The following is a 19,013-nucleotide window of genomic DNA, read 5'->3' on the forward strand; positions in this document are numbered from 1 at the left end:
GAGGACTATCCACTGTTCGAACCAGAACACAGCAACGGTTAATACTGCCGTTAATAGACAAAAAATATTGTGGCGTTGGTACTTTCGAAGTTAAACCAAAAAGGGCTCTACCACCATCAAAAATTGCACATAAAAAGCTAGATATAAAAACGTAAGTACCTAAAGCTCCTCGATAACTCAATACAAAACCTTCATCACTTTAAATTGCTAGTCACGTTTCAGTCCAAATGAGAGAAAATCTAATCTTTTTTGCGTCTCTGAAGTGATTGGGGCGGAGTACAAAATATCTTAGACGGACGCTTATACAATGACATTTGAGTGGAAGGCCTTTACAAAGCTGGATTAGAACTCGTTTGCATAATCAGAATTAAGTAGGCGCCTAAATCACTATTGACGAGGCGACGAGTAACTGTGAGTTAAGAGAAAAGATATAAATTGAAGGTCGTAGAACCCATTGTGGTTCGACTCCGGCGGCACCACCGCCACGCCTATTTCTGCCTCATAACCCTTTATACCAGAACACAGCGGTGTTAAACGCTGCTGTATTCTGATTTGAAGGGTGTGGTAAGGGAGACATACTTTTCAAGGCGTTCCAGCTTAGTCCTCAGGGGTAGCGGCGCATCTGTGGCTGACTTCAGCTATTAATATCTTATTCTAACTGGGGTTAATTACAGATGTTCATGGGCGGCAGTAGCCACTTACCATCAGGTGGAAAAAATACATTTATAATAACTATGTAGGTAGTTATGTTATTTACGTACTCTTAAATGTTATGTAGTTATTAAGTAATGTACGCTTAAGTGTCAGAATATTCAATTGTCCTGCTGGTTGCGAATCAAATCGAACGATAATATTATATGACTATTGTCGAAGTTTAGTTCATCGTAACGTCGTCAGTCGTTTCGGGAAGTTTGGTAGTATAAATGTAACATTTGGTAACGGTGGTTTTACTACCAACAGTAAATAATGTATTGTAGTAGTTCATCATCAACCCATTATTGTCCCATTGCTGGGCACGGGTCTCCTCTCAGACTGAGAAGGATAAGGCCATAGTCCACCGCTGGTCAAGTACGTATTTGTAGACTTCACATATCTTAGAGTTTTTTTTTAAATCTCTCAGATATGCAGGTTCGCTTACAATGTTTTCCTTCACCGTTTTAGCAAGTGATAATTAATTTCTAAAACGCAAGATAAGATAAGATTGAATTAGCAAAAAATCACGGAGTCCACTTTATCTGATGGTAAATGGCTACTGTCACCCATGTAATGTAATCGACTATTAAGTCGAATAAGTAAGTCGAATAAGTAAGTCTCCTATACCACACTCTTCAAACCGTAATGCAGCATCGCTGGATATTGATATTATCAGGCAGAAATAGGTGTTGCAGTGGTGCCTTTGGTGTCTAACCACAAAGTGCTCTACCGCCTTCAAGTATTCAGAAATTTTGCGTTTTAATGCCTGTTTAGCGTGCTTGTGCCACGTTCAGTATGTTAGATAACTAAGCGTAATAAGCGTTACGATTGAAAAATAGTTTTAATGACATAACGGTTAATTTATCGGTCAGTATTTGAATTAAACCGAAACATTAACTCAGAAATGGTATGGTATGGTATGGTATGGTATGGTATGGTATGGTATGGTATGGTATGGTATGGTATGGTATGGTATGTGTATTCCATTTCTGAGTTAAACATTTCGGTATATGTATATAGCAAATATATGTATATAGTATCGCCTGTATCTTCCTCGCTATGTATAAAACAAGCGGCTAAGGTTGGGTGAGCAGAGCTTATCTGTTATGAGCACGTCTCATGACTTTGGACGAAGATATTACATATAGGAGCATGCCAATGCGGAACAGGATAATGAACATTTTCCGATAGAGGATTAGATCGGTTTATCTGTGAGGCTTTAGGTGATACCTCGTAAAGTGTCACTAACTCTAGATTAACGGTACCTACCTGATAATGGAGCTTTATGTAGTACTGATCTTATTATCTTGTTACACTCACCCTGTAAAAGCGATAAAAGTTACGCGATACGATATTATACAATAATATATACAAAATATCCGTATTTGTATTTGTACTTTTTTTATAATAATTCAATTAGAATATCATGAGTCGTGACGTCTCTACATTTGTGAAAGCTCTACGTACTGTTTTTAAAGACGTTTTAAATCAGTTAACGTATCATAGTAATCTATTGTGGGCTTATTTTAAAAGAATATGTGTGCCCACCTGTGGGACTTAGATTGATGTCTATTTTTAAAGGATTTTATTCTGGATTAGAGCAGCAACTATGCTTGCATAATTATAAGTACATTCTATGTCACCCTCGTATGCTCTCCATGACTTCCATTCCACCAATATTAAATTATTGACAAGGTTCATCGTCTAACAGTTAGACACAGAGAATTAGACTTTTTACGTGCACAATGTTGTATGAACTTCCTCCTGAAGTAATTCTTGAGCGCTATGATATGATATAGGGCTCTTCAAGAGGGGTGCAAAAAAAGAACTGTTCTTCAAAGCCGGCAAAGCTTTGGCGAGTCCTCTGGTGTCGCAAATGTCCAAAGGTGACGGTGGCTACTTTCAACCAGGTAGCCCGTCTGCCTTATCGTAAGGTATAGCTTTAAAAAGTAGACTTAGTAGTAGGTACGTAACACCAGTATAAAATTTGTAAGCAACAAATATGGGAGATATTTGTTGCCTACCAATCTTATTCAACCTTTTAGCTCATTGATTATTTATAAGTTACGAGGAGGTAACAATCTTAGATAAGTCTAGAAAACGTAGCCCCAATAAATTCAGCGCCTCAATAGGGAATTAGGAAAAACCTAAATCTCACTCGAAATTTAATCGAAATTCGAAAGTGCGGAATATTTGAACAAAGAAGTTATTTAGAGAGAAATATGATTAGGTCTAATATATATATTTTTTTATAATATAGTTGCAAACGAGCATGCAGTCCACCTGATGGTAAGTGGCTACTGCCGCCCATGGACATTTGGTGACAACCCAGATAGGATTAGATATTCCTACGTGACGTCGGCCACAGATGCGCCGCTACCCCTGAGGACTAACCTGGAACACCTAGGAAAAGTCTGTCTCCCTTACCACACCCTTCAAAACGGATCACAGCAGCGCCTAACGTAACGTAACGTAACGTACCGTAAAGTAATAAAGAGTGATAAAGTCAAAATTTGGTACTAAGTCACCACTCGTAAAAATTCTCCTATTTATTAAAAAAATAATTGTAAAATACTAAACAACTACATAATTAGGTATGTATCCTTTTTATTTGAAAGGTAACTTGAACGGGAGTTCTTAGCGTGATTTCATAAAAATCGGTTCAGCTCTTTTCAAGTTTTATATAATTGAAATAGACAATGTTAAAAGGTCTCCTGATAACCCTCTGTAAATGATATTAATTGGCTATGTCTTCTTTTATGAAATGTAGCTTCTTTCTGAAACTAAACTAGAAAAATAGTGTTGAAAATAAACCTACTTTAGGTTATTTCTGGTATAAACCAAATTTTCGTCTCTTTAGCCTTACGAAGTTCCCATTTACGAGGAAAACAACAAAACTTGTATCTAAGTAGATCCCGCTCCAATTTAATTCAAGCTAAATATATTTGAATATATTATAAATACTTACAATAATAGAAACATCAAAATAAAACCGTATCTAAGACGCGATGATAACATTTGAACCGATCAATTAAGCGTAAGGTTTTCCTCGTTGCAAATAAGTAATCGTGGCCGTTTGCTACTGGCTGTTACTACGAGTAGGTAGTTAGAAGTCAAAAACGCTGGTTAAATCTCTGTGGTTTGACTCCAGCAGCACCACTGCCACACCTGTTTCTGTCTAATAACAGCAGTTTTAAGCACTGTTGTGTTCTGGTTTGAAGGTTGTTGTAAGGGAGACATACTTTTCCGAGGTGTTCCAGCTTAATCCTCAGAGATAGCGGCGCTTCTGTCACCGACCTCACATAGGAATCTAATCCTATCTGGAATTAACAGATGTCCATGGGGTGCAGTAGTTTCTCACCATCGGGTGGACTGCATGCTCGTCTGCTACTCCAATATTATAAAAAATAAGCTAGTTTCATACTTGTGTTACAAATTATACAATAGCCTAGAAGCCCTGAAGGCCAGCTGTGGTTCGGCGGTAACAACTCAAAATGCAAATATTACCAAATATGCATTAATTAGAGCAAAACTCTCGCTGGCACAACCACCTGTGGTCCAATGCCTAAAGGATTTAAGTTTTACCTTTTATATTTTTATAAGATGGAAATAGCAAACGACCTTGTATTGGTATGTGGTCACTACCGCCTTTAACATTTTTAACTAACTCCATACCGGTAATACCGCGACTAAAATGCTCGAACCGCTCAGCCAACGACCCCGGGAAGGACGGCGGTATGTGTGGTCGCATACCGTCGTACGCACCAGACGTAGTGGCGAGCGTCAAGCTCACCTGGGCGGAGCCCGACGGGACAACGCGATAAGAGGACTCCGGTTGCGTTCCTTTGAAGATCCCGGAGTACGCAGCGCCGAGGACGGCCACCGTGGGGGTTTTAGTGCGGTAAGAGTTCCATATAACCCTGCGTCGCTCCCACATCATCGGGTACCTGTTGAAGGTTTCCCTCTCGTGAACAAAAAATGATATTTGTCTAACTTAATAAGTAGTTAGTTGTCTACTGACATAGGCAGTACTAGATTGACAGAAAAAATATATTAGATATCATCTGGTATCTCCTCGGAATGGCTTCTATTAATAACAAATAAATTACTTTTTTCTCGAATAGTCATTTCAGAAAAAGAAATCTCGACATTAGTGCTACTTATTGGGTTCGAAATATCTATATTTTGCTAGAAACCTTAAACCAATCATACACAAACCATACACATTTAAAGGTGGTAGAACCCTTAGTGGTCCGACTCCGGCGGCACCACCGCCACACCTATTTCTGCCTAATAACATCAGTGTTAAGCGCTGCTGTGTTCCGTTTTGAAGGGTGTGGTAAGGGAGACATACTTTTCCGAGGCATTCCAGCTTAGTCCTCAGGGGTAGCAGCGCATCTGTGGCCGACCTCAGGTAGGTATATGTAATCCTATCTGGGGTTGATTACAGATGTCCATGGGCGGCAGTAGCCACTTACCATCAGGTGGACTGCATGCTCGTCTGCTACTCCTATATTATAAAAAAAAAAAAAAACACACACACACAAAATTTCCTTGAATTATATTATTTTTTGTTTGTATTTGAAATTTTATTATATTTTTGTATAGGTACATATGCTCCGTCTTTTGCAAAACAGATGTACTATTCCAGAACCCCTCGGGAGTGTACGAACAACGGACGCCCATACATTCATTTTATGTACGTACACAGATAATATTAAAATAAGCTTAATAGTACCTTAAAATTAAATTAAACTTTAATGTTATTTACCATGAAAGAAAATCTTTTGACCTAATTAAATTCGCTCGTTGGGAAATGATAAAAGCTATGAAATATTAAAATGGCTTCAGTAATATTCATTTAAAACACGCATTGTAATGTAAATATGCTATCTATACACACTACACTACACTTTTGAAGGTGGTAGAACCCTTTGCGGTTCGACTCCGGCGGCACCACCGCCACACCTATTTCTACCTAATAACAGCAGTGTTAGGCGCTGCTGTGTTCCGGCTTGAAAAACTTAAATTACAAATATGCTCCTTACAGATCAACAAATAAGTTAAGTATACATTATAATTATTATGAGTTTTGTAGGAACTTGTTATGGAACCTACACGAATAATATGGATATAACATACACTGTGGTTCATATACTTAAATATTAATTGAGTGACCTACTTATTTGATAAGTGATTTAAATTAGTAAAAACACCAAGCTAAAAATAAAAAAATAAAACATATGAGTCATTATTTTTTGCCCTGTTGGAAAACCCAAAGATATATTCAGTAACCTTCTGATAATAAAAAAATATCCCACATCACAGCGGATTGCTATACTTACAATAAACTCATATATACATATTACATACGTATTCGAACACTTAAAATAAACTTACCATAAATAAATTATAGTAAGTTATAGAGAAGTATAAAATATAATTCAGTGAATCTATAGATGGTAGAGCCGTTTGTTGTTCCACTCCGCGGGCACCACCATAACATCTTTTTCGGCCTTATACCAGCCTTGTTGCGCTGCTATGTTCTGATTAGAAAGGTGTCATGATGGAGTATATATATAAGTATATACTTATCCGAAGCACTAACTTAATTTGAAGGTGGTAGAACCCTTTGTGGTTCGACTCCGGCGGCACCACCGCCACACCTATTTCTACCTAATAACAGCAGTGTTAGGCGCTGTTGTGTTCCGGTTTGAAGGGTGTGGTAAGGGAGATAGACTTTTCCGAGGCGTTCCAGCTTAGTCCTCAGGGGTAGCGGCGCATCTGTGGCCGACCTCAGGTAGGAATATCTAATCCTATCTGGGGTTGATTACAGATGTCCATGGGCGGCAGTAGCCACTTACCATCAGGTGGACTGCGTGCTCGTCTGCTACTCTCATATTATAAAAAAAAAAAAAAAAAAAATCCTCAAGTGTAGCGACGCATCTGTGGACGATCTCAGATCTACCACTCTATTCTTATCGTGGGTCAACCCCCCATCTGTAAACAATTAGGTACAGATGTTCTTGGACGGCAATGACTACTTACCATCGGATATACTGCATACTCGTTTACTGCGTCTATAATATGAAAACGCTAGAATTTCATACAAGGAAAACGTCTAATTTTGCGGTAAAACTAAGTACGATTTACAACACATGATAGCACGTAACAAATCCATTGTTTATGCGTCCAGACGTTTCTTTCACGTAGAATTGTGATATGAATATTTGAATTATTTGCTTAATACTGTCACCAAGGCCGGTTAGGATTTGTTCAAGCGACTGTGTACTGTAGTGAGCGACGTTGAAATATTATAGCTGGTTATCACAAACGCGACAGATCTTTGATAACGTATCAGTGTTTTTCATATCGATATGAAGCCAGTACAGTACCTGTTTTGTAACAATTTAACACGGATCATTCTGATCCATTCTGTCGCAAGTTTCCAAGTAATTATGTTTTGAATTTCAACACAAGTGCAATATGGCGTATTGGATTATTTTCTCCTGTTTAATTGTGTTGGCTTGTGCGCATCAAAGCAGCGAGGACGGTAATCTGATTTTAATTATAAATTTACCTGGATATGTTTCCTAAAAACAAATTTAGCTTAGAAATTTTAGCAGATTTACAAACAATTATGACCATTGTTCCTTTGTTACTTAATCTCGAGATTAAATAAATAATTTATGCAAACATATTGTGTATTTTGGATGATAAAATGTACTATATTATTGTTTTTTAAAAAATCTCTTATTTCTTCTCCAGTTTAAAACTTCTATTTTCTCTCTCTACCTTACCTTACCTCTTCATACGGGGTCATTTTTGCGATTTTATAGTTAAGTCACTCAATAATATGTTTATTTTCGAATACAAATTGTCGTTTATTTAACGAAAAAATACAATAACCGTTCTTTTAATCAGATGTTTCTCTCCATATAATTTCCCCAGTATGATACGAGATGGCGGTGTACACGCTCAAAGTTATCATTTTATCTTGTATTTATTGTATTTGTGCAATATGTACGTCAGCGGATTGTCTAATTCGTCCATTCGTCAGAATGCAAATGACATCTTGTTTACAAAAGTTCTCTACTTTATAAAATACCAATCACAATATTCTAAATAAAATTCTAATTCTCAAATATAAAATAACAAGAAACAATAATACTAATTAAATTAATATTAAGTAAAATTAAAAAATAAATTATACTTATAAAATAAAGATGTTGTCCAAAACTCTAACTTGTGGCCATCGATATACAGTGAAACTTGGTTAAGTGGGACCTGGATAAGTGAGAAACCTCCATAACTGGAACTCATCCTGAGGTCCCAACACTTTGGCACTGAATTACCTCTGTTAGTGGGACGAGGTAAACCTCTATATCTGGGATTTGTTCTTTCGATTTATCATCATAGTTACCTCTATAACTGAGACAGCGAGTAAATTTTATATGCATAAACCTCTGTAACTGAGATAACATTGTTTGTTTACTCATTCTTATTCTACCCACAAATTCCACACGTAATTCCAAGTACGTAAGTACAAATTTTGAGCTTCAATTACCTTCAGTTTTAGTTTCGCTTTACTATCATACAGATGTTTATTTTAATGTTTGTGGACAATTGTACTGCTCACAATAATATGCCCGAGCTTAGCCAAATTAAACTCGTGTATCTGCCTCCGAATACGACAAGTAAATTGCAGCCAATGGATCAAGGCATCATCAACAATTTCAAAATTTATTACAGAAATCAGTATAACTGAAATAACCTGTATTCTCACCTCTATTAATGGAACCCTCTGTAAATGAGACAGATATTTATTTATACCTGTATATCTGAGACACTGGGTAAGTGGAATACCTCTATAAGTGAAACGACATTGCAGGTCCCTTGATGTCTCACTTAACCAGGTTTCACTGTACTACTAATGCTTGTGGCATAATGCCCAGAACGCTGGCAGCGTATCGCTTAATCGCTGTATGGCGAGGCTAATTTTCTGGGCAAAAAAGATGCCGTCTAGATGTGTTCTAATATAAATATATAAATAATTTTCTCTTGCACCATAGATTTAACGCATGCTTCTAGTAATATACTTATATTATAAAATAAAATTAGAATATTTAAAGATTAGAGACCAAAACAGAGGTATAGTTTTATTCGCTACGAACCACAGGCAGGGACTCTGCTTATCGTAATTTGGAATAAAAGGGGACTACCGGCATTGTGTATGGTTAGCACCTCTCGTTCCTCAACGAGAGGTCGCTATCCGATGTCGGCTGTACGGTCCCCTAGGACGAAGCCTTTAAAGGAGACTTTTTAATGGGTATGGTCCTCCCTTCAGGAGGTCCTTTCACAAGCCCCACTCGACGCAGGCATCCGGCCGTCGCGGCCTGTATGTGCTTGGACGCATTTTTACTCCTCCCTCTCCGTTGAGGGTCAGCCCATTTTCCACCTATCATCTGGGCGCCAAAAAAAAAAACAAAAACAAACATTGTGTATGGCAAGAGATTTCACTCTTCCAGCTCTCTCGAATCGCCTAAGGGCGACCCCGCGAAAGACAACAGTATGTGTAGACGCATACTGTAGTAACCATCTCAATAAAAGCGTGGGATGAGCACAAATATCTTCCGGATAGTGCCCAAAAAGCGCCCCGAGCTCAAAGAACTCCAGTTGTGTTCCAATGGAGATCGCTCAGGACTGTTACCTTGGGAGTTCTTATGGGGTTAAAAAGTGGTGTTGCTCCCACGCCATTGAATACCTTTTGAAAATTTCCCCCTCGTCAAGAAAAAAAAAGGAATACATATACGAGTACGTAATATCAAATGTATATAATATGTAAGCGAAATTAATAATGGTACCTATTTGTGTACGATGATATAAACTGATAAAGCTCGCGATTAGGAAAACATGTCAGTAATATTAGTTTTCCTTATATGAATAATGAGCATACACATTCACATAATATATTATCACCATATTACGTATATTTCGTGTCTACACTTTCCAGCAAATAAATAAATAGATTACGAACAAAATATATAATTTGGTACAGGTGGATGGTGTCCACGTGATGTGTAGTGGTCACTTACAGCGTATGGACAAACCAATATAATATAATAAGTGAGTTGGTGGTGCCATACAGTACCGTGAGTTTTCAAAACATCCCACAATTTTACGTTACGTTTACTCAATCCGTTATTCTGTTCCGTTTGCTTCAGTAGACTGAGTAAACGTAACAATAAGTAAGTGCTCAAGTCTTTTGGTCTGCCTCACATGTTCTCAAAAAAGACAGACAAAACATAATGCGCCATTTTGTCAATTTAGACATTTAATGTTACGTTACTGACACTATAGTTCGGATACAATCCGCTGAGGGCGCTGATTGGAATTTGTATGGGCAAATACGTAAACAAATACTAAAACAGTCATATTTGTCAAAACGTAAAAACTCATGGTAAGGGTACTGGTTCTGCCACCTTTCAGACACTTCATGACATACATACAAATGGTGATTGATAGCATAAATAATATTATCTATGAAGCTTAAGGATTACAAATATTACAATATATGATAATAGTATCTTACTTTGTAAAGCGGGAATCCCCGAGTAGCTAGCAATTTTTTAGACAAAACAATTAATATAAAACAATTTTATGGTTGTTACGGGACAATATATCGTAATATAATGGTAGTATTGTGTAACCGGTTTACGACAAATTATCATAGTTTACAAAATTTTATTACGCTATTTTTTTGCTGCGACAGAAATAATTGTTCTTTCGTAGACATTTTTATTTCATAAAATAAAAAATACCTTTTTTATTTAATTAGTATTAATTTTAATTTAGTTAGTATTTTATTTTTATTATTATTTGTAACAAAGTCTAAAAAACATTAAAATAAATGTAATATTCAATTAAGGTTACATTTCGAAATTGAATGACGTTCATAATAAACAGAATGAAATAAAAATATTTTGTACTTTAACTTACTGTTTTTTTTTTGGTTTTTGAATAAGCGTTGATACCAACCTATACCTAAATCCTAAAATATGATTATAATGGTCGAGCGTCAAAATTACCTGGACATAATTAGGTATCTAGTATCTACACAATATGACTATTTATGCTATAACAATATAAAATGTTTGTATCTATGTACCTACAGCATATGGCATACAAAAATGTAACTTTAATCTGTAGTGTATATTCTTGTTAATGTCGGTTGTAAGTCTGCAATAAAGAGTATTCTGCACTACATATCTATAAATTTTATATTAATTCTATATGTTTTGTGCTCTCCAGGTGAATGTCCCGCGGGTTACTGTGAGGGCGAAGGTTATGAATGCATCAATGGCAGTTGTTACTGCACGGATGGGTACGTCCCTAACTACTACCAGACCCGCTGCGTGAAATGTCCAGGTAATAAACAATACTACACTTATTAAATACATAAGTTGAACGAGCAGTCCACCTGATGGTAAGAAGACACTGTCGCCAATAGACACCAGTAATCAACGCCAGATAGTATAAAAGTCTTACTTTAATATGGTCCAGAGGCGTCGTAGGCGTAGGCGCGAGGGCGACGTGGGCCACCGCCCCCGGCTACGACCCAGGGGGCCAAGAAAAGGTCGCCGGATTGAACCCATCGCTGAAATCTATGTGACATTTGTAATTTTGTAAATCATCAAATCAACTTTTTAAACTAGGGGCCTCCATTCCACTTTCCGCCCCGGACCTCCTACGACCTTAGTCCGTCACTGTTTACATCGTATTGTGGCAGAGGCCCCGCAAAATGTATTTTGCCCACGTAAAATTAAGTCTTACGCCGCCACTGATTCGGCCACATAATTACTACTCGGACGTTGCTATTCCTGAGGCCGTACGAACAAAATGTAATGACACATATTAAGTACTCTGATTGTATAACGATAAATGAACAATTCCTCTTCACCGTACTTTGAACAATATTTAACATACTATTGGATTGCAAAATAAGATACTGATTACTTATACCTTATACTAGTTACTTATACCTACGTAAGTACATTATAATCTGAACTGTATGCATTGCTTATGTTTTAAGTCTTAAAGAAACATGAAAAATAAATATTCGCAATCCTTCTATAAACACACTTAGTCTTCTGGTATTAGGTATTTGAGTTAAGCGTGTTTAAAATTACTTTATTATTCCTTCTACTGAGTTTCTTCTCGGAATTGTTTTTATTTATACTGTTAGGAATACGAACATCCATATAATTTATTATAGGTACTATATATATTATAACCATAGATATATTATCCTACTGACGTAGATTATAACTTAGGAGAACTCGGGTCATATAGGTTTTTTTGTATAATATATAAAAGTAGTAAAGGAGCATGCAGTCCACGTGATAGTAAGTGGCTACTGCCACCCGTGTACGAGTACATCTGTAATCAACCCCAGATGAGATAAGATCCCAGATAAGATAAGATAAGACCTTAGGTCGGCCACAGGTGCAACGCTATCCCTAAGGACTATGCGAGAATCGGAAAAGTACTCGTATATCTCCTTTACACACCCTTCAAACCAGAACGCAGCAATGCTTAAAATTGCTGTTATTAGGCAGAGATAGGTGTGGCGGTAGTTCCACCGGTGTCGAAACATAAAGAGTTCTAAAATGGTGGGGACTAGCGGCTTAAGGGGGGGGGGCTAAGGGGCGGTCCTGGAGTGCCTCCAAACACAGTTGCTAAAAAAGTCGTCAGAACCAAACAATCTATGAAATGTATTGTAGTTTAGTCTAAGTCTAGTAATTTTACATATTTATCTATATTTCTCATTAAATAGGTATCGGTGAAAGATGTTTTGGGATATGTTGCAACCCGGTTGGAAATGGCACGACGTTGCAGTGTTGGCAGGGGGTGTGTCAACCCTGCCATGACGCCACAGGGAAATGGATTTGCAGGTTCGTACTGATTTTACAATTGTTCCGCTGTTATACCTTATGTTTTTACTTTTCTAATCTCATTTGCTTATTTGCCCGATATGTTCTTTATTTAAAAACTGTCTCTGTAGATTCTTATTCTCGTAATTTGTAAACCCAGCCCGTTCAACAGAATGTCATACTTCTCTTATCACTTTAAATTTACTCGTATAAGTACGATAGTTAAATAAAACGGTTCTTTTAAATACTTTATTGTGCCAAATTACACTAATTAATGAGATATAACTTTACAGCACGTACCTTAGATTTTACAGGTTACTCCAAAACTGTAAATGGTATTTTTATGTACTTACTAACTAAATACGGCCGTACTTCACTGTATCCCAGTGTGATGTTAATTAGGATTAATATCACACCGTTCCCGTTAGACCTTTGGGTAAAAAAGTGCTTATATAAAAATCTTTTTTAGTAAATGCAACGATGTGTAAAATGTCAAATTGTTTTATCGACGTCGCTTAGACTTGCGAACCCATACCTACTCGTAAGGAAGCTTTTTTTTAAGTATATAAAAAATATGCACTAAATAGGTATCAGTTTCAGTTTACAAACTTACAAATACATAAACTTGGTTACAAATATGGTTAAAGCTTATTATTTAACACCGTCTATCGTAGGTACATAATATAAGGCGAATATCTTAGCCCTCAGGAGTAGCATCTCTGATCGCCTTCAAGTAGATTCCTTGTTCTTTTCTTACATCCGTAGGCGCCATTAACCAATTACCTACCGTCAAATGGACTGCGTGCTCATAAGCTACTTCATTCATATATAAAATACAAACATAAGTCCTCCCTGAAAATTTCAGTTAGCTACGAGTTAAGCCTGTTGTATTTTACTGTGACATTTACGAATTGATCTATATAACTATGAAATGTTTCGCTGTGGCTGCATGCGGAAATATAACGCCACAGATGGCAGGGTATGTGTCACCCCGATGTGATTTAACCGAGAAATGGACGCAAATCTATTGTTATGATTTTACAGCCACATTCGGTTCAGTCAAAGCGTGTTTCTGAAATATAAATATTTGTGTATGTTTATAGAGCCTTTTATGTAACAGTGGAAACAAACGTGTAACTCATTAGATGTTAAGTGGTCACTGTTGTCCATAGATAGGTGTCCTTTTCCAAACAGAAGAGTAAGAATACCATCTAAGGTTGAACATAGGTGCGTTTCTATTGTTGAGAATTATCCAGGAACAGCTCATAATTGTACCTATTTCTTAGTATCTACTTACATAGCCAAATAGTAGTGTAGGGAACATGAACAATTAGATAATATCATTAGTCGGTCTATATGACCCTAACGACCCTAACATAATTATAAATCTTTAATATATCCTGAATGATTATAGATACGAGTACAACCTACCAATAATAATTATATTTTATATACTACTTAGGAAGTAAAATGTTCAATTATTTCAGAGACTCCTTGGACCAGATCCTGTTGGTGTCGGGGACACAAATTATCATGGCCACTTCACTAATTTTGGGAATAATAGCGACGTTTATACTGTTGTATAAGTTATGTGCTGCTACAACTTTAAGGTATTTATTTTTCACTTAAACTTAGAAACTGTTAGTTTATGTTCTTATATAACAACCATTGATATAAGTATTCTGATAACATTGGCATTATTAGTAATCTACATTTATAAGATAGGTACCTATGCTCTAAAATAGATTTATAAAGGAACGTAATAAGTTACGTTTAGGTATATAGTAGGTAAGAAACGGAGAAATAAATTAAATACATATAAGTTAAGAAGTTAAAAGTAGTGATAGCCGAGTTGCAAGTCAGCCTCGATAGAGCGTTTCGATGTTCGAATCCCAGATCTCCGATATTCCAATTTGATATGCGTATTAAAAATAACTTTCGCAATGAAGAACAACTGTTTGAGGTAACCTACACGCCAGAAAGTATTTAAAGTTATGTGAAGTCTACGTATCTGCTGAGCCATCCCGCACTCTGAAAGCAGACCCTTACCCAGCAGTAGGATTTATAGGTTGCTGACGACGAATCAAATAAGCCTTGTCGCACCTTTCAAACGCATGTGATGTGTAATGACGATACCGTCGCAACTTCTGTCCTTAAAATAATTTGGTTACGCAATTAATTACGCCACTTGTCCGGTGTATCCTCGCACTAATTAGCACTTCAATGACGCGCCGCGCTCCTATATTAATGTCCCCCGTTATCTCTTTGACGTTGACGTAACGCTGCCCACCGCGTTAGTGCTCCTATACAACCTAATACGGTATATGTAGGCTTAAGTAGTTTTAATTATAACTTTATAATTAATTTTTCTGCAAATCCCTAAGGTTGACTGGGAGAAAATGTTATTAAGCATTAAGCCACCTTTTGCACCACATTGTTTTTAACATGGTCAATAAAGAGTAAATAAATAAAATAAATAAAGGTAATTGACACTTGTGGTAGCAGAGGTAGAACAGTAATACTTTCTTGATAATGATGATAATAGTTGCAACAATTTGAAAATCATAGATCCCTTTGTGGCTCAACTCCAGAGGCACTACCTTCACACATATTTTTAATGTGCCTAATAACATTAGTGCTGGTGTGTTCCGGTTTGAACGGTGTGACACATACCTATTTATACTAGATACATCACTTGAAATTGGAACACAACAGCGCTTAATACTTCTGTTATGTGGCAGATATAGGCGTGGCGTTGGTGACTCCAAAATCGAACTACAAAATTTTCTACCAATTTCAAATTCTATCTCTACCTATTATTCTATCTACACTACCTATGTGGATGTATGTAATGATTTAATGATCGTTCAAACAATAAGAACCACTTATCAATATCCAAATACATGCATGTATGCTATTTGTTATACAATATGGTAACATTACGCCAGAGATCACATCACAGATGATAATAACAAATTGCTAATGCGCTCCAATGACGCGCTGCGCTTCAATATTGATGTTCGTCGTTATCTAGTTGACGTTGACGTAGCTAGGTAATAGCTGGATATAAACCTAAGTATGGTATGATTGATAAGCTAATTGTTATGTAATTTTAGAACCATTAAATGTCAAGGCATAACATAACTATAACTTTTGTTAATATAGGTATCTTAGATGAGATTACAAGATATATTACAAATCTGATTATTTATTATCCCTTTGTGGTATTAGACGCATGACAATAAGAAGGTATCTTCGATCAATTCGTCTCAACCCATTACAACCATTAGAGGATCCACATGCGCAGCAATGGTGTCCCATTGCTGCGCATGTGGCCATAGTCCATCATGTCGGTCAAGTGCAGATGTGGACTTTGCATATATTTGAAAAAGGACCTTTTTTAGAACTCTCAGTCGTGTAGGTTTTCTTACGATGCATTCCTTTACGTTTAATGCATGTGATAACAGATTTCAATCATCATCATCATAATCAACCCATTACTGTCCCATTGCTGGGCACGGGTCTCCTCTCATAATGAGAAGGATTTAAATCTCTCAGGTATGCAGGTTTCCTCACGATGTTATCCTTCACCGTTTTAGCAAGTGATAATTAATTTTAATACGCATATAATTTCGAAAAATCAGAGATGCGTGCCTGGGATTTGAACCTCGGACCCCTCGATCGAGAGGCCGAGTTTCTTAACCACTAGTCTATCACTGCCGTGTGATTAAGAATGAGATTTTAATACGTAATTAAACAAACTAAAGCATGCTCTCGCCAATTTCTAAAACTGACTTTTACCAATTCAATTACTTAGACTGAGATCTCTTTATGATTTATTTTCCAGGCCCCTTGGACAAGGTACAAATAATAACGAAGCTAGACTGTCAATAGGAAGTCTGCAAGTGTACGTCGATGAAAGATTAAGGGATGCTCCACCAAGGTATTCATATTTATTAGTATTTTTCCGCTTTTATCTTTCTGTATTAACCCTAATAAAAGTACAGTGAATTAATTCTTACACAACTATTTAATATTTCACAATAAGTATAATACATAATTATTTAAAGATTATTTTTATTTATTTTATTTATTTAATAAGTTTTTGTACACAAAAAAAGATAACAATTCAGAAGAGATAGAAACGAAGTACAAAGAATTGTTTATTCCAAAATGGAATTTAATTAATTATTTTAAATTATGTAATTATTATAAATTGAATTTCGCTACTTACGGATAATCATGGATATTGTTTTTAAGGTATACGAGATCACCACAGGCGGGGTCTGCCGTGTACCCTGCAACTGTGTACCTTAATGCTGGTTTTGTAAGTTTCACATATATCGTAACTCGTATATAGTACCTAACCATTGAAACGTCAAAGCTATAGCGTATCTACCTAGCTACTGTATACTCGTTTCTTCATTAAATGAACTTAACTTATTTTCAAATTATTTGCACTCCAGGTATTATGTTGGCCCGATATGATGATAAATGAGTCGGGTATATATCGACGGTCCCTACGTCAAGTCAAAAATTGCAATTTTTTTTATTGCATATTAGGCTTTAGATTGTCCATAGGTACGCTTATGCCATGCTTATGCATATATAAGATTTTTCTTTAAATATGATGTATTTTACTAGATTTACCATTCGTATAAGAGAACAAGTATAACAATTACAGGAAATAGGTGTCGTAAAAGCGGATATCTATACTTATCGTTTTGTACGATGTCTTAAAAAGTGCGCCACTCGGCATGAACGCGGTCATGTCTAATTTAACATGAAGTCTAAAAAGCATATTTTTCGCTTTAAATAATAAATATGAACACAAAAAAATGTTATTGTTTTTCTAAACTACAAAAGTAAGACATCGATGTAAAATCTGAGTAAGATATCAATACCGTTTTCATGTTACCTACGTATAAAGTTGTATCTCAGACTTGTCTGGCATGCTTTTATTTGCGTTTTTACGTAGAAACAGTCATCGTCAGGTTTTCTGGTAAGTATAACAAAAAATCAATATTTAAAAATACTAGTACAAACTTTCGAAAGCTATGACAACATTATAAAAAAAATATTCTTAGAATTGTATAGAGAATTATTTCTAGAGTGGTTTGAACCTTAATTACGCTCTCCTGTAAACCTGCGTTTTTGACATGTCGCTTTATACGTAGGGACCGTCGATATTGGCATATTTATTTTAAAAGCATTGATAAAATTTGTAGGAATCGATAAAACGGTTCAGAATGTAAAATAGCTACATTTTTTTATAACAGCGTTAACGTTTTTTTTTTTATATAACAAGTATCTACCCTTTACGAAAAACTGAAGTATTAATACTTTATAAGTGGTTTTAAAAGTCCAGATAGATTACACCTAATATGTGCCGCTATCTCTTCACTAATCATTGTAGTATGCAAACTATAGCTCAAAACTAAGTTTAGGACATAAATTAATAACAGACTGAAATTCATATTAATATATGCAATTATAATGTAAACAGGTACACGACAGCAGTTTGCCACCACCACCGTACACGGAAGATATGAAACCTGAAACTGAACCTCCTCGGAGTAACAGCAATAATAATAATAACAATACTGTCCACATGTGATATAGGGCCATAAGTATATAAATACAATTTAAAATTTACGCGAATAAACCGCTGAATAATTCGCCAAACATTACGAGTACAGACGCATAATATAATCTTTTGATTCGTAGATAAAGTTTTATGAAGCGCAGTAAACGAGCATTGTGTCGAGTATCGAATTCATATCAGTAGTTTATTACGTACTCGCACTTACTAGCGTTTATTTGTCTGTGCTCGGCAAGTAGGCATCTAAATATCTATTTAGTGAAGTTAGAACACAGTGCGACTGAAAAGTAAGTGGATAAAGGAAGTACATGTGCAAAGAAAATAGATAAGATGTAGAAATATAAAATTGTTTAGCTTAGTGTTTAATCGGGTATGACCAACGTTTCCCATATTCCTGACCAAATTTAAGAACGTTAACAAGATCGAGGGCAACAAAAAACGTATAGCATGGGCTCGTGCTCTTTGAAAATAAGTCAACGAGCAAAAGGTATTTTCGGGCTCTGTGCCTAAAACGTTTTACCCTAGGCACAATTACAATTTTAATGTCCAAGAAATGAGTCGATGAAAAAATAGGTTTTCCAGTCTTCCATATAGGCATATACGAATTTTAGCCACCCTCAGTTCTTGCCGCATCTGTGGGCCGGTGATTACCCATAGGTATATGCAGTTTAAATAATTATAATCTAATAATTAGGTACTATTTCATAGTGATATGCAGGGTACAGAAAAATATGAATGAATGAATCTGATGACTTTATTTTTATTAAGTATTGCAGTAAAAATGT

The 19,013-nt window shown here is 36.1% G+C and overlaps 1 protein-coding gene across 1 annotated transcript; it reads left to right on the top strand.

Moving 5' to 3' along the window:
* Positions 1–6,959: 6,959 nt before the first annotated feature.
* LOC140750231 (uncharacterized) lies at positions 6,960–18,268 on the top strand. The gene is made up of 7 exons (XM_073083658.1): positions 6,960–7,246; positions 11,005–11,121; positions 12,530–12,647; positions 14,114–14,236; positions 16,474–16,569; positions 16,887–16,953; positions 18,133–18,268. The coding sequence occupies exons 1-7, from the start codon at positions 7,180–7,182 to the stop codon at positions 18,241–18,243; spliced, it is 699 nt and encodes a 232-aa protein (XP_072939759.1). The 5' UTR covers positions 6,960–7,179; the 3' UTR covers positions 18,244–18,268.
* Positions 18,269–19,013: the final 745 nt, after the last annotated feature.

The sequence above is a fragment of the Epargyreus clarus genome, unplaced genomic scaffold (assembly GCF_041222505.1).
Source record: "Epargyreus clarus isolate Ecla_fem2 unplaced genomic scaffold, WU_Ecla_fem_2.2 ptg000019l, whole genome shotgun sequence".
Classification (NCBI taxonomy): Eukaryota; Metazoa; Arthropoda; class Insecta; order Lepidoptera; family Hesperiidae; genus Epargyreus; species Epargyreus clarus.